This window comes from Stenella coeruleoalba (assembly GCF_951394435.1).
Source record: "Stenella coeruleoalba genome assembly, chromosome: 5".
NCBI lineage: Eukaryota > Metazoa > Chordata > Mammalia > Artiodactyla > Delphinidae > Stenella > Stenella coeruleoalba.
The window spans coordinates 62,513,863-62,534,660 of NC_137150.1; the positions used below are offsets into that span (position 1 = coordinate 62,513,863).

Below are 20,798 nucleotides of genomic sequence, written 5' to 3' on the forward strand. Positions count from 1 at the left end.
CTTCTTTGAAGAGTTTTAGAGAAAGTTTATTTTTTAGGTGGAGAGAGCATTTTATTTTCTGATATATGATTCCTTTCTAGTTTTATTGTATTGTGTTCAGATAATGCTTTGTGTACCAATTCTACTTTTTGGAGCTTATTTAGGTTTTTTTTCTGTGTGTGTGGTCTAATATATGATCATTAATGTTCCACAAGCACTTGAGATATAATATTTTGTATATTTTCACAGAAAATTGTTCATTGTCAGTCAGATTTTTAAAATTAATTGTTAGATCTTCTAAACCCTTACTCATTTTTGTCTACCCAGTTTCTCATGGACAGTGAGAAGTAAAGTGCCCTGTTAATAGTGTTCTTTTCTTTATTTTTCCTTCCATTTTCTGCCTTAGGAATGTTAGCACCGTATAATTTAGAATGTACCCTGTAGCAATTTGGCATATAGAAATAGGAAATTTATCTTCACTGTGATTTATTTATTCATTTAATGCCCTTTTAGCCTGAGTTTTACTTTAACTGATAAACAACCTTTAATCTGATCACAGTCCTGATTTTTCTTTGCATGGTGTACTTTTGCCTATCCTTTTATTTTCCGTCTTTCCAGATCACTTTGTATTTGTTTCTTGTTTACTATGTAGAGTTGGGTGTTTGCTTTTTGAGATTTCAGATTTTTGCTTTTTTTCATATTTCAATCTGAAAATCTTAGGTGAGTTAAGCCAAATATTTTTTGTTTTTATTTTTTTAGTTTAGTTTTTTTTTTTTTTAACATCTTTATTGGAGTATAATTGCTTTACAATGGTATGTTAGTTTCAGCTTCACAACAAAATGAATCAGTTATATATATACATATGTTCCCATATCTCTTCCCGCTTGCGTCTCCCTCCCTCCCACCCTCCCTATCCCACCCCTCCAGGCGGTCCCAAAGCACCGAGCTGATCTCCCTGTGCTATGCGGCTGCTTCCCACTAGCTATCTACCTTACGTTTGGTAGTGTATATATGTCCATGCCTCTTTATCGCTTTGTCACCGTTTACCCTTCCCCCTCCCCATAGCCTCAAGTCCATTCTCTAGTAAGTCTGTGTCTTTATTCCTGTTTCACCCCTAGGTTTTTCATGACATTTTTTTTTCTTAGATTCCATATATATGTGTTAGCATACGGTATTTGTCTCTCTCTTTCTGACTTACTTCACTCTGTATGACAGACTCTAGGTCTATCCACCTCATTACAAATAGCTCAATTTCGTCTCTTTTTATGGCTGAGTAATATTCCATTGTATATATGTGCCACATCTTCTTTATCCATTCATCCGATGATGGACACTTAGGTTGTTTCCATCTCTGGGCTATTGTAAATAGAGCTGCAATGAACATTTTGGTACATGACTCTTTTTGAATTATGGTTTTCTCAGGGTATATGCCCAGTAGTGGGATTGCTGGGTCATATGGTAGTTCTATTTGTAGCTTTTTAAGGAACCTCCATACTGTTCTCCACAGTGGCTGTATCAATTTACATTCCCACCAACAGTGTAAGAGGGTTCCCTTTTCTCCACACCCTCTCCAGCATTTATTGTTTCTAGATTTCTTGATGATGGCCATTCTGACTGGTGTGAGATGATATCTCATTGTAGTTTTGATTTGCATTTCTCTCATGATTAGTGATGTTGAGCATTCTTTCATGTGTTTGTTGGCACTCTGAATATCTTCTTTGGAGAAATGTCTATGTAGGTCTTCTGCCCATTTTTGGATTGGGTTGTTTGTTTTTTTGTTATTAAGCTGCATGAGCTGCTTATAAATTTTGGAGATCAATCCTTTGTCAGTTGCTTCATTTGCAAATATTTTCTCCCATTCTGAGGGTTGTCTTTTGGTCTTCTTTATGGTTTCCTTTGCTGCGCAAAAGCTTTTAAGTTTCATTAGGTCCCATTTGTTTACTCTTGTTTTTATTTCCATTTCTCTAGGAGGTGGGTCAAAAAGGACCTTGCTGTGATTTATGTCATAGAGTGTTCTGCCTATGTTTTCCTCTAAGAGTTTGATAGTTTCTGGTCTTACATTTAGGTCTTTAATCCATTTTGAGCTTATTTTTGTGTATGGTGTTAGGGAGTGATCTAATTTCATACTTTTACATGTAGCTGTCCAGTTTTCCCAGCACCACTTATTGAATAGGCTGTCCTTTCTCCACTGTACATTTCTGCCTCCTTTGTCAAAGATAAGGTGACCATATGTGCGTGGGTTTATCTCTGGGCTTTCTATCCTGTTCCATTGATCTATCTTTCTGTTTTTGTGCCAGTACCATACCGTCTTGATAACTGTAGCTTTGTAGTATAGTCTGAAGTCTGGGAGCCTGATTCCTCCAGTTCCTTCTTTCGTTCTCAAGATTGCTTTGGCTATTCGGGGTCTTTTGTGTTTCCATACAAATTGCAAAATTTTTTGTTTTAGTTCTGTGAAAAATGCCAGTGGTAGTTTGATAGGGATTGCATTGAATCTATAGATTGCTTTCGGTAGTAGAGTCATTTTCACAATGTTGATTCTTCCAATCCAAGAACATGGTATATCTCTCCATCTATTTGTATCATCTTTAATTTCTTTCATCAGTGTCTTATAATTTTCTGCATACAGATCTTTTGTCTCCTTAGGTAGGTTTATTCCTAGATATTTTATTCTTTTTGTTGCAATGGTAAATGGGAGTGTTTTCTTGATTTCACTTTCAGATTTTTCATCATTAGTATATAGGAATGCCAGAGATTTCTGTGCATTAATTTTGTATCCTGCCACTTTACCAAATTCATTGATTAGCTCTAGTAGTTTTCTGGTAGCATCTTTAGGGTTCTCTATGTATAGGATCATGTCATCTGCAAACAGTGACAGCTTTACTTCTTCTTTTCCGATTTGGATTCCTTTTATTTCCTTTTCTTCTCTGATTGCTGTGGCTAAAACTTCCAAAACTATGTTGAATAAGAGTGGTGAGAGTGGGCAACCTTGTCTTGTTCCTGATCTTAGTGGAAATGCTTTCAGTTTTTCACCATTGAGGATGATGTTTGCTGTGGGCTTGTCATATATGGCCTTTATTATGTTGAGGAAAGTTCCCTCTATGCCTACTTTCTGCAGGGTTTTTATCATAAATGGGTGTTGAATTTTGTCAAAAGCTTTCTCTGCATCTATTGAGATGATCATATGGTTTTTCTCCTTCAGTTTGTTAATATGGTTTATCACATTGATAGATTTGTGTATATTGAAGAATCCTTGCATTCCTGGAATAAACCCCACTTGATCATGGTGTATGATCCTTTTAATGTGCTGTTGGATTCTGTTTGCTAGTATTTTGTTGAGGATTTTTGCATCTATGTTCATCAGTGATATTGGCCTGTAGTTTTCTTTCTTTGTGACATCCTTGTCTGGTTTTGGTATCAAGGTGATGGTGGCCTCGTAGAAGGAGTTTGGGAGTGTTCCTCCCTCTGCTATATATTGGAAGAGTTTGAGAAGGATAGGTGTTAGCTCTTCTCTAAATGTTTGATAAAATTCGCCTGTGAAGCCATCTGGTCCTGGGCTTTTCTTTGTTGGAAGATTTTTAATCACAGTTTCAATTTCAGTGCTTGTGATTGGTCTGTTCATATTTTCTATTTCTTCCTGATTCAGTTTTGGCAGGTTGTGCATTTCTAAGAATTTGTCCATTTCTTCCAGGTTGTCCATTTTATTGGCATAGAGTTGCTTGTAGTAATCTCTCATGATCCTTTATGTTTCTACAGTGTCAGTTGTTACCTCTCCTTTTTCATTTCTAATTCTATTGATTTGAGTCTTCTCCCTTTTTTTCTTGATGAGTCTGGCTAGTGGTTTATCTATTTTGTTTATCTTCTCAAAGAACCAGCTTTTAGTTTTATTGATCTTTGCTATTGTTTCCTTCATTTCTTTTTCATTTATTTCTGATCTGATTTTTATGATTTCTTTCCTTCTGCTAGCTTTGGGGTTTTTTTGTTCTTCTTTCTCTAATTGCTTGAGGTGCAAGGTTAGGTTGTTTATTCGAGATGTTTCCTGCTTCTTAAGGTGGGCTTGTATTGCTATAAACTTCCCCCTTAGAACTGCTTTTGCTGCATCCCACAGGTTTTGGGTCGTTGTGTCTTCATTGTCATTTGTCTCTAGGTATTTTTTGATTTCCTCTTTGATTTCTTCAGTGATCACTTCATTATTAAGTAGTGTATTGTTTAGCCTCCATGTGTTTGTATTTTTTACAGATCTTTTACTGTAATTGATATCTAGTCTCATGGCATTGTGGTCAGAAAAGATACTTGATACAATTTCAATTTTCTTAAATTTACCAAGGCTTGATTTGTGACCCAAGATATGATCTATCCTGGAGAATGTTCCATGAACACTTGAGAAAAATGTGTATTCTGTTGTTTTTGGATGGAATGTCCTATAAATATCAATTAACTCCATCTCGTTTAATGTATCATTTAAAGCTTGTGTTTCCTTATTTATTTTCATTTTGGATGATCTGTCCATGGGTGAAAGTGGGGTGTTAAAGTCCCCTACTATGAATGTGTTACTGTCGATTTCCCCTTTTATGGTTGTCAGTATTTGCCTTATGTATTGAGGTGCACCTATGTTGGGTGCATAAATATGTACAATTGTTATATCTTCCTCTTGGATCGATCCCTTGATCATTATGTAGTGTCCTTCTTTGTCTCTTCTAATAGTCTTTGTTTTAAAGTCTATTTTGTCTGATATGAGAATTGCTACTCCAGCTTTCTTTTGGTTTCCATTTGCATGAAATACCTTTTTCCATCCCCTTACTTTCAGTCTGTATGTGTCTCTAGGTCTGAAGTGGGTCTCTTGTAGACAGCAAATGTATGGGTCTTGTTTTTGTATCCATTCAGCCAATCTGTGTCTTTTGGTGGGAGCATTTAGTCCATTTACATTTAAGGTAATTATCGATATGTGTGTTCCTATTCCCATTTTCTTAATTGTTTTGGGTTCGTCATTGTAGGTCCTTTCCTTCTTTTGTGTTTCTTGCCTAGAGAAGTTCCTTTAGCAGTTGTTGTAGAGCTGGTTTGGTGGTGCTGAACTCTCTCAGCTTTTGCTTGTCTGTAAAGGTTTTAATTTCTCCATCAAATCTGAATGAGATCTTTGCTGGGTAGAGTAATCTTGGTTGCAGGTTTTTCTCCTTCAACACTTTCAATATGTCCTGCCACTCCCTTCTGGCTTGCAGAGTTTCTGCTGAAAGATCAGCTGTTAACCTTATGGGGATTCCCTTGTGTGTTATTTGTTGTTTTTCCCTTGCTGCTTTTAATATGTTTTCTTTGTATTTAATTTTTGACAGTTTGATTAATATGTGTCTTGGTGTATTTCTCCTTGGATTTATCCTGTATGGGACTCTCTGTGCTTCCTGGACTTGATTAACTATTTCCTGTCCCATATTAGGGAAGTTTTCAACTATAATCTCTTCAAATATTTTCTCAGTCCCTTTCTTTTTCTCTTCTTCTTCTGGAACCCCTATAATTCGAATGTTGGTGCGTTTAATGTTGTCCCAGAGGTCTCTGAGACTGTCCTCAGTTCTTTTCATTCTTTTTTCTTTATTCTGCTCTGCAGTAGTTATTTCCACTATTTTATCTTCCAGGTCACTTATCCGTTCTTCTGCCTCAGTTATTCTGCTATTGATCCCATCTAGAGTACTTTTAATTTCATTTATTGTGTTGTTCATCGTTACTTGTTTCATCTTTAGTTCTTCTAGGTCCTTGTTAACTGATTCTTGCAATTTGTCCATTCTATTGTCCATTCTATCTCCAAGATTTCGGATCAACTTTACTATCATTATTCTGAATTCTTTTTCAGGTAGACTGCCTATTTCCTCTTCATTTGTTAGGTCTGGTGGGTTTTTATCTTGCTCCTTCATCTGCTGTGTGTTTTTCTGTCTTTTCATTTTGCTTATCTTACTGTGTTTGGGGTCTCCTTTTTTTTTTTTGCAGGCTGAAGTTTCGTAGTTCCTGTTGTTTTTTGTGTCTGTCCCCGGTGGCTAAGGTTGGTTCAGTGGGTTGTGTAGGCTTCCTGGTGGAGGGGACTAGTGCCTGTGTTCTGGTGTATGAGGCTGGATCTTGTCTTTCTGGTGGGCAGGTCCACGTCTGGTGGTGTGTTTTGGGGTGTCTGTAGACTTATTATGATTTTGGGCAGCCTCTGTGCTAATGGGTGGGGTTGTGTTCCTGTCTTGCTAGTTGTTTGGCATAGGATGTCCAGCACTGTAGCTTGCTGGTCGTTGAGTGAAGCTGGGTGCTGGCGTTGAGATGGGAGATCTCTCGGAGATTTTTGCTGTTTGATATTATGTGCAGCTGGGAGGCCTCTTGTGGACCAGTGTCCTGAAGTTGGCTCTCCCACCTCAGAGGCACAGCACTGAGTCCTGGCTGCAGCACCAAGAGCCTTTCATCCACAGGGCTCCTTAATTTGGGATGATTCGTTGTCTATTCAGGTATTCCACAGATGCAGGGTACATCAAGTTGATTGTAGAGCTTTAATCCGCTGCTTCTGAGGCTGCTGGGAGAGATTTCCCTTTCTCTTCTTTGTTCTCACAGTTCCCAGGGGCTCAGCTTTGGATTTGGCCCCGCCTGTGCGTGTCTGTTCTGTGCTCAGACAGGACAGGGTTAAAGGAGCCGCTGACTCGGAGGCTCTGGCCCACCCAGGCCGGGGGGCAGGGAGGGTCACGGAGTGCGGGGCGGGCCCGCAGCGGCAGAGGCCGGCGTGACGCTGCAGCCTGAGGCGCGCCGTGCGCTCTCCCGGGGGAGCCGTCCCTGGATCCCGGGACCCTGGCAGTGGCGGGCTGCACAGGCTCCCCGGAAGGGCGTGTGGCTAGTGACCTGTGCTCGCACACAGGCCTCCTGGTGGCGGCAGCAGCGGCCCTAGCGTCCCATGTCCGTCTCTGGGCTCCGCACTCTCAGCCGCGGCTCGCACCCGTCCCTGGAGCTCTCTCAAGCAGCGTTCTCAATCCCCTCTCCTCGTGCACCAGGAAACAAAGAGGGACGTAAAAGTCTCTTGCCTCTTCGGCAGGTCCAGACCCCTCCCCGGACTCTCTCCCGGCCAGCCGCGGCGCACCACCGCCCTGCAGGCTGTGCTCACGCCGCCAACCCCAGTCCACTCCAGGCGCTCCGACAAAAGCCGGAGCCTCAGCTCCCAGCCCCGCCCGCCCCGGCGGGCGAGCAGACAAGCCTCTCGGCTGGTGAGTGCCGGTCGGCCCGATCCTCTGCGCTGGAATCTGTCCGCTTTGCCCTCCGCACCCCTGTCGCTGCGCTCTCCTCCGCGGCTCCCAAGCTCCCCCACTCCGCCTCCCGAAGTCTCCACCCGCGAAGGGGCTTCCTAGTGTGTGGACACCTTTCCTCCCTCACAGCTCCCTTCCGCAGGTGCAGGACCCGTCCCCATCCCTTTGTCTCTGTTTAGTTTTTTCTTTTGCCCTAACCAGGCATGTGGGGGGTTCCTTGCCCTTTGGGAGGTCTGAGGTCTTCTGCCAGCGTTCAGTAGGTGCTCCGTAGGAGTTGTTCCACGCGTAGATGTATTTCTGGTGTATCTGTGGAGAGGAAGGTGATCTCCGCGTCTTACTCTTCCGCCATCTTCCCGGAAGTCTCTATTTTTTTAAAAGAAAGCCTTTTTTACATGTACCTCTGATATTTACAATTGTGTATTTTATTCCAGTGACTACCTTTTTAATTATAGCATTATATGGTACCCTTGATCCTCTATTTTTTGGGGGCATTGGTCCTTTCTGTTATTAAATTTAGCATATTTTTCTTCCTTCTTTCTCCTCAACCCCTCCTCTAGTACCAGATTTTAATCATTATCTTTTATATTGTTAAAAATGCTTCTAGTTCTAAGTTTAATTGTGAGTTTTAAAGGATATCTTTTGACTACCAATTTACAGATGAAGCCACTTAATCTTTTCTCCCCCCGACCTTTTCTCTTTCTCCTCCCAATTTGTCTTCATATAAATCTTTTCCTCATTGTCAGAGGGTATCTGTTTGTTGTTTTACGCTTACTTTTGTAGTTAAATATAGTTCCTGCTGATCACCAGTGCTTTTGCTATAGTTTTCACAGTCATTTCTTGGTTGCTGAAGCAGTTTCTTCAAGAAAGGCTAATGAGGGAATTCCCTGGCGGTCCAGTGGTTAGGACTCTGCGCTCTCACTGCCGAGGGGCTGAGTCCAATCCCTGGTCGGAGAACTAAGATTCCACAAGCCATGTGGTACGGCCAAGAAAAAAAAAAAAAAAAGAAAAGCTAATGAATCACCACCAATCTCATCAGTAAAGTCTACCCACTCTGAAGCTGTAAAGCTCACAGAAGTGGCTGTGTGATTTCCAAAATTCGAATTCTTAATTGAAAGCTTGGATTTTATCACTGGCAACAAATATGTTCATTTTTTCCCCTTGAAGTGACAGCTTTACTGTGTTCATTTCTGAAAAAATTTTTGTCAGATACTCAAATCTGAATAGATACCTTTTTCTGTCCGTTGTGGTAATCCGTGATAGAAGTGGTTGGTTCAGCTCCCAACTCAAACAGTTGCACAGGTTCTTTTCCTTGAGACAGCTATAGCACTTTGCTGTGCAACAGAAGTGGCTTATTCCTATTTCTCGTTTCATCACACAGAATATTTTTTAAAATGTACTTAAAGGTTGAAATTTAATAAAATTAAAACCACTGCTTCATCAAGGACAGTCTTGAGTGAAAATGGCATTTTTCCCTTTCCTCTGAGGGCATGACTGTGAAGAATATGATGACTACTAGTATGGATTGGCGCCACTGCCTGGATTCGGGCTAAGGAGACAGCAGTTTTACTGACCCCTGCAGTTACACCATATTTGCAAAAGTAAACATGCTGAAAAGTAAAAATGAAATCTTAATATTTTTATGAAAATTAGTTTGACCTCACAAACCCCCTGAGTCTTGAAGACCTCCTGTGGCCTCTCATGAATCAGACTTTGAGAACAACTGATAGGATCTTAATTATGCTAAATGATTAGAAAAAGGCAAAGAAATACAATAGTTTTAAATAATATTTTCTCTTCATGGTAAAATTATGGAGGACATTTTATCTTAAAATATCTTTATGTAATTTTTTAAAATATAAATTTATTTATTTTTGACTGTGTTGGGTCTTCATTGCTGTGCGCGGGCTTTCTCTAGTTGTGGCGAGCAGGGGCTATTCTTCTTTGCGGTGCATGGGCTTCTCATTGCGGTGGCTTCTCTTGTTGCGGAGCATGGGCTGTAGGCGTGTGAGCTTCAGTAGTTGTGGCACAAGGGCTTAGTTCCTCCGTGGCATGTGGGATCTTCCCGGACCAGGTCTCGAACCCGTGTCCCTTGCATTGGCAGGCGGATTCTTAACCACTGCGCCACTAGGGAAGCCCCTCTTTATGTAATTTTCAAATGTTCTTCTGTGAATTCATATTACTCTCATGAAGAAGAAAAGAATATCATGCTTCACATTCTTGACTGTAAAATGATAGGCTTCTAAATAGAAGGGGACAAAAGTTTAATAAAAGACATATCATTTTTTCTAAATATGGAGGACGTTTGGGCACAATTTGGCTGAAAGCAAACTAATATGGAGGAGGCTTAAAAAAAAGGGAAGGCTCATGAGAACAATATTTTTTGAGTTTGTTGAGTCTTCAAATTGTTGGTCTCTAGCTTTTATTTTATTTTATTATTTTTAAAAATATTTATGTATTTATTTGGCTGAGCCAGGTCTTAGTTGCAGCACGTGAGTGAGATCTTTAGTTGCGACCTGCCAGATCTGTTAGTTGCGGCCTGCGAACTCTTAGTTGCGGCATGTGGGATCTAGCTCCCTGACCAGGAGTTGAACCCGGGCCCTCTATGTTGGGAGTGTGGAATCTTAGCCACTGGACCAACAGGGAAGTAAGTCCCTCTAGCTTTTATATTGAAAAACATTTTGGCTCTCCTTAAGTATCTTGAAAATACTGTTCTGTTACCATCTCTCATGGAATGCCACTGTAGGATAATCTGAGGCTAGCCAGGTTTTTTTTTTCCCCTCTCTCAAAATTCATCTTTTTTTCCTGGCTACTTCTTAGTTTGGATAATCCAGTAACTTTACTGCATTGGGTCTCAGTATAATCATTCTAGGCCATTTTTCCCTGGAATAATATATGTTCTATTAATATGTAGATTTAAGACTTTAAAAAAAATAATCTCAGGAAAGTTTTCTTGCATTAAGTCTTAAACTATTCATTCTGTTCTGTTGTTTTAGTTTTCTTTTATTCTTTATTATTTTTTTAACATCTTTATTGGAGTATAATTGCTTTACAGTTGTGTGTTATTTTCTGCTTTATAACAAAGTGAATCAGTTACCCATATACATATGTTCCCATATCTCTTCCCTCTTGCGTCTCCCTCCCTCCCACCCTCCCTATCTCACCCCTCTAGGTGGTCACAAAGCACCGAGCTGATCTCCCTGTGCCATGCGGCTGCTTCCCACTAGCTATCTATTTTACGTTTGGTAGTGTATATATGTCCATGCCACTCTCACTCTGTCACAGCTTACCCTTCCCCCTCCCCATATCCATTCTCTAGTAGGTCTGTGTCTTTATTCCTATCTTAGCCCTAGATTCTTCATGACCTTTTTTTTTCCCTTAGATTCCATATATATGTGTTAGCATACGGTATTTGTTTTTCTCTTTCTGACTTACTTCACTCTGTAGTACAGACTCTACATGACAGACTCTAGGTTCATCCACCTCACTACAAATATCTCAATTTCGTGTCTTTTTATGGCTGGGTAATATTCCATTGTATATTTGTGCCACATCTTCTTTATCCATTCATCTGATGATGGACACTTAGGTTGCTTCCATGTCCTGGCTATTGTAAATAGAGCTGCAATGAACATTTTGGTACATGACTCTTTTTGAATTATGGTTTGCTCAGGGTATATGCCCAGTAGTGGGATTGCTGGGTCGTATGGTAGTTCTAATTTTAGTTTTTTAAGGAACCTCCATACTGTTCTCCATAGTGGCTGTATCAATTTACATTCCCACCAATAGTGCAAGAGGGTTCCCTTTTCTCCACACCCTCTCCAGCACTTACTGTTTGCAGATTTTCTGATGATGGCCATTCTGACGGGTGTGAGGTGATACCTCAATGTAGTTTTAATTTGCATTTCTCTAATGATTAGTGATGTTGAGCATTCTTTAATGTATTTGTTGGCAATCTCTATATCTTCTTTGGAGAAATGTCTATTTAGGCCTTCTGCCCACTTTTGGATTCGGTTGTTTGTTTTTTTGTTATTGAGCTGCATGAGCTGCTTGTAAATCCTGGAGATTAATCCTTTGGCAGTTGCTTCATTTGCAAATATTGTCTCCCATTCTGAGGGTTGTCTTTTTGTCTTGTTCATGGTTTCCTTAGCTGTGCAAAAGCTTTGAAGTTTCATTAGGTCCCATTTGTTTGTTTTTATTACCATGTGTCTAGGAGGTGGGTCAAAAAGGATCTTGCTGTGATTTATGTCATACAGTATTCTGCCTATGTTTTCCTCTAAGAGTTTGATAGTGTCTGGCCTTACATTTAGATCTTTAATCCATTTTGAGCTTATTTTTGTGTATGGTATTAGGGAGTGTTCTAATTTCATACTTTTACATGTACCTGTCCAGTTTTCCCAGCACCACTTATTGAAGAGGCTGCCTTTTCTCCACTATATATTCTTGCCTCCTTTATCAAAGATAAGGTGACCATATGTGTGTGGGTTTATCTCTGGGCTTTCTATCCTGTTCCATTGATCTGTATTTCTCTTTTTGTGCCACTACCATACTGTCTTGATTACTGTAGCTTTGTAGTATAGTCTGAAGTCAGGGAGCCTGATTCCTCCAGCTCCATTTTTCGTTCTCAAGATTGCTTTGGCTATTCGGGGTCTTTTGTGTTTCCATACAAATTGTGAAATTTTTTGTTCTAGTTCTGTGAAAAACACCAGTGGTAGTTTGATAAGGATTGCATTGAATCTGTAGATTGCTTTGGGTAGTAGAGTCATTTTCACAATGTTGATTCTTCCAATCCAAGAACATGGTATATCTCTCCATCTATTTGTATCATCTTTAATTTCTTTCATCAGTGTCTTATAATTTTCTGCATACAGGTCTTTTGTCTCCTTAGGTAGGTTTATTCCTAGATATTTTATTCTTTATGTTGCAATGGTAAATGGGAGTGTTTTCTTGATTTCACTTTCAGATTATTCATCATTAGTGTATAGGAATGCCAGAGATTTCTGTGCATTAATTTTGTATCCTGTTACTTTACCAAATGCATTGATTAGCTCTAGTAGTTCTCTGGTAGCATCTTTAGGATTCACTATGTAGAGTATCATGTCATCTGCAAACAGTGACAGCTTTACTTCTTCTTTTCCGATTTGGATTCCTTTTATTTCTTTTTCTTCTCTGATTGCTGGGGCTAAAACTTCCAAAACTGTTGAATAAGAGTGGAGAGAGTGGGCAACCTTGTCTTGTTCCTGATCTTAGTGGAAATGCTTTCAGTTTTTCACCATTGAGGACGATGTTGGCTGTGGGATTGTCATATATGGCCTTTATTATGTTGAGGAAAGTTCCCTCTATGCATACTTTCTGGAGGATTTTTATCATAAATGGGTGTTGAATTTTGTTGAAAGCTTCCTCTGCATCTACTGAGATGATCATATGGTTTTTCTCCTTCAGTTTGTTAATATGGTGTATCACGTTGATTGATTTGTGTATATTGAAGAATCCTTGCATTCCTGGAATAAACCCCACTTGATCATGGTGTATGATCCTTTTAATGTGCTGTTGGATTCTGTTTGCTAGTATTTTGTTGAGGATTTTTGCATCTATGTTTATCAGTGATATTGGCCTGTAGTTTTCTTTCTTTGTGACATCCTTGTCTTGTTTTGGTATCAGGGTGATGGTGGCCTCATAGAATGAGTTTGGGAGTGTTCCTCCCTCTGCTATATTTTGGAAGAATTGGAGAAGGATAGGTGTTAGCTCTTCTCTAAATGTTTGATAGAATTCGCCTGTGAAGCCATCTGGTCCTGGGCTTTTCTTTGTTGGAAGATTTTTAATCACAGTTTCAATTTCAGTGCTTGTGATTGGTCTGTTCATATTTTCTGTTTCTTCCTGGTTCAGTCTCAGCAGGTTGTGCATTTCTAAGAATTTGTCCATTTCTTCCAGGTTGTCCATTTTATTGGCATAGAGTTGCTTGTAGTAATCTCTCATGATCCTTTATGTTTCTACAGTGTCAGTTGTTACTTCTCCTTTTTCATTTCTAATTCTATTGATTTTAGTCTTCTCCCTTTTTTTCTTGATGAGTCTGGCTAATGATTTATCAATTTTGCTTATCTTCTTAAAGAACCAGCTTTTAGTTTTATTGACCTTTGCTATCGTTTTCTTCATTTCTTTTTCATTTATTTCTAATCTGATCTTTTTGATTTCTTTCCTTCTGCTAACTTTGGGGGTTTTTGTTCTTTTTTCTCTAACTGCTTTAGGTGCAAGGTTAGGTTGTTTATTTGAGATGTTTCCTATTTCTTAAGGTAGGATTGTATTCCTGTAAACTTCCCTCTTAGAACTGATTTTGCTGCAACCCATAGGTTTTGGGTCATCGTGTCTCTATTGTCATTTGTTTCTAGGTATCTTTTGACTTCCTCTTTGATTTCTTCAGTGATCACTTGGTTATTAAGTAGTGTATTGTTTAGCCTCCATGTGTTTGTATTTTTTACAGATCTTTTCCTGTAATTGATATCTAGTCTCATAGCATTGTGGTCAGAAAAGATACTTAATATGATTTCAGTTTTCCTAAATTTACCAAGGCTTGATTTGTGACCCAAGATACGATCTATCCTGGAGAATGTTCCATGAGCACTTGAGAAAAATGTGTATTCTGTTGTTTTTGGATGGAATGTCCTATAAATATCAATTAAGTCCATCTTGTTTAATGTATCATTTAAAGCTTGTGTTTTCTTATTTATTTTCATTTTGGATGATCTGTCCACTGGTGAAAGTGGGGTGTTAATTCCCCTAGTATGAATGTGTTACTGTCGATTTCCCCTTTTATGGTTGTCAGTATTTGCCTTATGTATTGAGGTGCACCTATGTTGGGTGCATAAATATTTACAATTGTTATATCTTCTTCTTGGATCGATCCCTTGATCATTATGTCCTTCTTTGTCTCTTGTAATAGTCTTTATTTTAAAGTCTATTTTATCTGATATGAGTATTGCTACTCCAGCTTTCTTTTGATTTCCATTTGCATGGAATATCTTTTTCCATCCCCTCACTTTCAGTCTGTATGTGTCTCTAGGTCTGAAGTGGGTCTCTTGTAGACAGCATATATACGGGTCTTGTTTTTGTATCCATTCAGCCAATCTGTGTCTTTTGGTGGGAGCATTTAATCCATTTACATTTAAGGTAATTATCGATATGTATTTTCCTCTTTCCATTTTCTTAATTGTTTTGAGTTTGTTATTGTAGGTCTTTTCCTTTCTTGTGTTTCTTGCCTACAGAAGTTCCTTTAGTATTTGTTGTAAAGCTAGTTTGGTGGTGCTGAACTCTCTCAGCTTTTGCTTGTCTGTAAAGGTTTTAATTTCTCCATCAAATCTGAATGAGATCCTTGTTGTGTAGAGTAGTCTTGGTTGTAGGTTTTTCTCCTTCATCACTTTAAATATGTCCTGCCAGTCCCTTCTGGCTTGCAGAGTTTCTGCTGAAAGATCAGCTGTTAACCTTATGGGGATTCCCTTGTGTATTATTTGTTGTTTTTCGCTTTAAATATGTTTTCTGTATTTAATTTTTGATAGTTTGATTAATATGTGTCTTGGCATGTTTCTCCTTGAATTTATCCTGTTTGGGACTCTCTGTGATTCCTGGACTTGATTAACTATTTCCTGTCCCATATTAGGGAAGTTTTAAACTATAATCTCTTCAAATATTTTCTCAGTGCCTTTGTTTTTGTCTTCTCCTTCTGGGATCCCTATAATTTGAATGTTGGAGCATTTAATGTTGTCCCAGAGGTCTCTGAGACTGTCCTCAGTTCTTTTCATTCGTTTTTCTTTATTCTGCTCTGCAGTAGTTATTTCCACTATTTTATCTTCCAGGTCAGTTATCCGTTCTTCTGCCTCAGTTATTCTGCTATTGATCCCTTCTAGAGTATTTTTAATTCTATTTATTGTGTTTTTCATCATTGCTTGTTTCCTCTTCATTTCTTCTAGGTCCTTGTTAAATGTTTCTTGCATTTTCTCTATTCTATTTCCAAGATTTTGGATCATCTTTCCTATCACTATTCTGAATACTTTTTCAGGTAGACTGCCTATTTCCTCTTCATTTGTTAGGTCTGGTGGGTTTTTACCTTGCTCCTTCATCTGCTGTGTGCTTTTCTGTCTTCTCATTTTGCTTATCTTACTGTGTTTGGGGTCTTCTTTTCGCAGGCTGCAGGTTCGTAGTTCCCGTTGTTTTTGGTGTCTGTCCCCAGTGGCTAAGGTTGGTTCAGTGGGTTGTGTAGGCTTCCTGGTGGAGGGGCCTAGTGCCTGTGTTCTCGTGGATGAGGCTGGATCTTGTCTTTCTGATGGGCAGGTCCATGTCTGGTGGTGTGTTTTGGGGTGTCTGTGGCCTTATTATGATTTTAGGCAACCTCTTTGCTAATGGGTGGGGTTGTGTTCCTGTTTTGCTAGTTGTTTGGCATAGGGTGTCCAGCACTGTAGCTTGCTGGTCGTTGAGTGAAGCTGGGTGATAGTGTTGAGATGGAGATCTCTGGGAGATTTTTGCCATTTGATATTATGTGGAGCTGGGAGGTCTTTTGTTGACCAGTGTCCTGAAGTTGGCTCTCCCACCTCAGAGGTACAGCACTGACTCCTGGTTGGAGCACCGAGAACCTTTCATCCACACGGCTCAGAATAAAAGGGAGAAAAAATAGAAAGAAAAAAAAGAAAGAAAGAGGATAAAATAAAGTAAGATAAAATAACATAAAGTTATTAAAATAAAAATAAGTATTAAGAAAAAAATTTTTTTAAGTAAAAAAAAAAAAAACAAAAACGGACGGACAGAACCCTAGGACAAGTGGTGAAAGCAAAGTTATACAGACAAAATCTCACACAGAAGTGTACACATACACAGTCACAGAAAGAGGAAAAGGGGAAAAAATAATATATCTTGCTCCGGAAGTCCACCTCCTCAATTTGGGATGATTCGTTGTCTATTCAGGTATTTCACAGATGCAGGATACATCAAGTTGATTGTGGAGATTGAATCCGCTGCTCCTGAGGCTGGGAGAAATTACCCTTTCTCTTCTTTGTTGGCACAGCTCCCGGGGTTCAGCTTTGGATTTGGCCCCGCCTCTGTGTGTAGAACAGAGGGCGTCTGTTCTTCGCTCAGACAGGACGGGGTTAAAGGAGCCGCTGATTCGGGGGCTCAGGCTCACTCAGGCCTGCGGGGAGGGAGGAGTAGGGATGTGGGGAGAGCCTGCGGCGGCAGAGGCCAGCGTGACGTTGCACCAGCGTGAGGCGCACCGTGTGTTCTCACAGGGAAGTTGTCCCTGCATCATGGGACCCTGGCAGTGGCGGACTGCACAGGCTCCCGGGCGTGGAGGTGTGGATAGTGACCTGCGCTTGCACACAGGCTTCTTTGAAGCGGCAGCAGTAGCCTTAACGTCTCATGCCCGTCTCTGGGGTCCGCGCTTTTAGCCGCAGCCCGCACCCGTCTCTGGAGCTCCTTTAAGCAGCGCTCTGAATCCCCTCTCCTCGCGCACCAGGAAACAAAGAGGGAAGAAAACGTCTCTTGCTTCTTCAGCAGGTCCAGACTTTTCCCCGGACTCCCTCCCTGCTAGCCGTGGTGCACTAACCCCTTCAGGCTGTGTTCATGCTGCCTGTCCTCTCCCTGCGATCCGACCGAAGCCCCGAGCCTCAGCTCCCAGCTCCCGCCCGCCCCGGCGGGTGAGCAGTCAAGCCTCTCGGGCTGGTGAGTGCCGGTCGGCACGGATCCTCTGTGCGGAAATCTCTCCGCTTTGCCCTCCGCACCCCGGTGGCTGTGCTCTCCTCCGTGGCTCTGAAGCTTACCCCCTCTGCCACCCGCAGTCTCTCCCCACGAAGGGGCTTTCTAGTGTGTGGAAACCTTTCCTCCTTAACAGCTCCCTCCCACTGGCGCAGGTCCCGTCCCTATTCTTTTGCCTCTGTTTTTTCTTTTTTCTTTTGCCCTACCCAGGTACGTGGGGAGTTTCTTGCCTTTTGGGAGGTCTGAGGTCTTCTGCCAGTGTTCAGTGGGTGTTCTGTAGGAGTTGTTCCTCGTGTAGATGTATTTCTGATGTATCTGTGGGGAGGAAGGTGATCTCTGCGTTTTACTCTTCCGCCATCTTCCTAAACTCCCTGTTTTAGTTTTCTTATTCAGGGATTCTAATTACACATACATTGATGCTTTCTCTTTCTCTTCCTCCCCCTTTCCTCCCTCTTTCCCTCTCAGCTTTCTCCCCCCAATTCTCTGCAAGCTGCATATCACCCATTACTGTGCTTACGATCTAATGAGGAAGATAAAACACCATCTTTCTAAAGATCCCAGTGATATCCTAATTTATAAATAAAATAAAACTTTCATATCTTATTCATTCTCAATGCTGTATTAAACAGTGATGATCACTCCTTCCTTTTTAAAATTCTGTATCCTGTAGATATCTATGATTGTGTGGTCTTCTGATTTTTAAACCTTTGTGACTGTTCCTGAGTTGGATTTTGTTTCCATCCTCTGACCATATCATAAATATTGGTCTTCCTCAAGATGTGATCCACTGTTCACTGATTTTTATCTTTATTATCCCTGGACAGTTTTATTCATATACAATATTTCCTTTCATGACTTAGAAGTGTGTAATTCTAACCCAGATGTTTCAGATTACTATATCTAGTTTCTTACTATTCAGTATCGAAGTAAAGATGTTCCTCAGAGCTATGACAGCCCAAACTATGTTTAGCTTCTTCCTTCTAACACCTCCTCCCATATTCCTTATTTCATTTCATGAAATCTTCATCCAGCCATCACTCAAACTAGAAATTTAGGAGTTTCTTAGACTCCTGCCTATGCCTTCCAACTCATAACCAATCTGTCACCAACCTCTACAGTTTTACTTTATAAACAGTGCTTGATTCTATCTGCTGTTTTTTATGCCTACTCTCACTACCCTAGTTTGGCCTCCTGTTTCCATCTTGGACTACTATACTAGCCACCTATCTTCAGTCTTGGTTTTCCAGATCCTCCCATCATAGAATCAACAGAGTGATTTGTCTACATGTATTAATCTGATGGTTACACTCTCCATTATCCCTATAGTATATCCTTAGTACTTACTGCTAGGATAGGCACTTAATTCCTTATTTTATGCCTTTAATAATTCTAAATATACTTTAATAATTTCTCCCTGATAATTATAATATTTGAAGTTTTCGGGGTCGCCCCTGCTGTTTGTAGTTTCTGCTGACATTAACTTACGGTATGTTATTTCATGAGGTGCTTTAAACTTTTTTATTTTGGGCACATCTTTTGGGGGCTTTATCAGGAGGTCTTATTTTGCCTGTTAAGCAAAGCACTGTTAAGCACTGTTAACTGTTAAACACTGTTTCTGGAATTTTTTTCTTTCAAGTGCTCCAGGAGTATCCTTTTTTAAGGATCACCTTTTGTGTTAATTTCTTGACCTGATTATTCCCATACTAAGGAGATAGTGTAAATTCAAATCCCAAATCCACCTGTGGGCAGCATCTTGATTATAGATTCTTGGAGAGTGCAGATTTATCCCCACTGAGTCCAGGCAGAGACAGACAACCTTTCTTGTTAGCTTCCTATGCATATAGGCAGGTTTTTTTGTTTTTTCTAATTGCCTTTCACTAAGGAGACACCTTTCAAGAATCCTGTTTTTAGGAGGATCTTTGCTTTACTTCCTTATGTTGCAAGAATTAAGGCTTCAGTTTGTTTCTGGCATTAAAACCCAAGCTCTTATATGAACAACAAATTTATAGGACAGTCTCAGGGCTTATTGCTTTAGTTTGCAGTTCCTTTTTCAATTTTAAACCCTGGGTATTGCCCCTAGTTTTTGGGGAGCTCAGCTGTGTATTTTAAAGAGTGTTTGTTAAATTTCCTCAGTATTTCTAGGTTTTTTCTCTGCAGATTATTTGTCCCTCTATATGTATTCTCATTCAGGGTTGAGACTTTTCAAATCTATGGATTTAGTTCCTGTTTTTGAAGTACCTAAGTAAGATTATAAATGTAGTCATGAGGAATATTGATAAATAAAGGAAGCAGAATGGATGGGCAGGGTTAGCCTTTTAGGATTATAGGTCCTTCTGCTTACTTCTCTCTCAGATAATAGTGGTTCCTCAGGTTTTGTTCTTTTTGTCAAAGAAGTGTTAGCATGTGGTATTCTCTTTCACATAATGTCTTCTCCCTCCTGATGGGATATTCTTCTGCCCAGAACCTAAGCCTTCCAGGATTTTTAAAAGGAAACCATTGCTCTTCAGCTAGCAGAAAATGAAAGAGTACTGCTGAAATCTAATGCTTGGGTACTTGACAAGTTCTAGTCATAATAAGCTACTGCTCCTCCCTCAAAGTGTTTCTCTTGAAAAAGGCCAAAATTACGGGTTGCCATTCGTTTGATATGAGTCTATACATGATGAATTTAAAACAGTCAAAATGTTATGAAACTGAGAAATTAATCAACCTTAAAATAGCTGGTTTGGAGGATTGTGACAAAATATGGACAACCTTAATCACCTGAGCCACCAATGGGACCAACTATATTATATTATCAATTTGATATATTTTCTTTACAAAGTTGTGAGATAAATACATATTTTTCACGTAATGTTTCTTATAATGCTGTAAACTCTTTATAAACTTGTAATATCTACATAATATTTAAATAGCAAATTTACTTAACTGTTTTCCCATGTTGTGTATTTAATTTCAATGTCTTCCTCCCTTCCCCCTCCTTCTCCTCTTTCTTCTATTATAGAGCTGCAGTGAATACCTTAATGCATTAAATTTTTTTCTTACTAAATGTATTTAGGATAAATTTCCAGATAGAATTACTGGGTAAAAGTGTTTTCACATTTTTAAGGCTTTTGACACAGAGTGCCAAATTGCTTACCAAGAGTATGGTACAAAGTTATATTCTCCCAACAATCTAACAGTATCTGAAGCAGACTACTTTCATTATGTGTTGTGTCTAACCAGGGGGCCATTGGACAGAGATGTGGTGCTGATGCTTTCTTTACGGTTTCTCTACAGGATATGGTGCCCATCATAGTTGATTACTGCCTTCTGCTGCAGCGAAAGTGAGTATACATTGCCTGTCAGGTTCAATTATTTTGAGTCCAAGTTGCCTCTTGCTTCTATTATAGCAATAATTTACTACTATGAATTCTATGAATTTGACTCAGTAGGTTATTTTAAAAAATGAATTTACAGAAATTTGATTCTTTAAGAATTTTCAGTCCATTTACCTAATAAAATTAACTTGTCCAATATAGATTTATCATCTGTGTATTTATGTGGAGGTGAAGAACATAGCAAAAGAGCAATACTTAATCACTTAAAGATCTTAAAAGTGTATGATTCATGCATTATATATATATATGCTCTTTTATGAACCATCACTAAAACACAATATTTCATACCACTCAAAAAAGGAAAGATTTATTGTGCTTCTTTTTTAAGAGCCTCTTCATTTAAAGGAAATCACTGTAAATAAACTCTTGATTAGGGTCTGTTCATTTAAATAGTAACTACATAAATTAACCAACCTGTGCTAGTTCGTAATTTTTCACACTTACAATAATAGTTAGCTTCCTA

The 20,798-nt window shown here is 39.6% G+C and overlaps 1 protein-coding gene across 6 annotated transcripts in view; it reads left to right on the forward strand.

Annotated features, from left to right (window-relative positions):
* Nucleotides 1–20,798, forward strand: part of VPS8 (VPS8 subunit of CORVET complex) — a 315,789-nt gene that overhangs the window by 99,463 nt on the left and 195,528 nt on the right. For all 6 annotated transcript variants that reach the window (XM_079921327.1, XM_079921325.1, XM_079921329.1 and 3 more), the window contains one exon: nucleotides 20,235–20,281. In XM_079921327.1, the coding sequence (XP_079777453.1) occupies nucleotides 20,235–20,281 (47 nt within the window). The remainder of the gene's footprint in view (nucleotides 1–20,234; nucleotides 20,282–20,798) is intronic.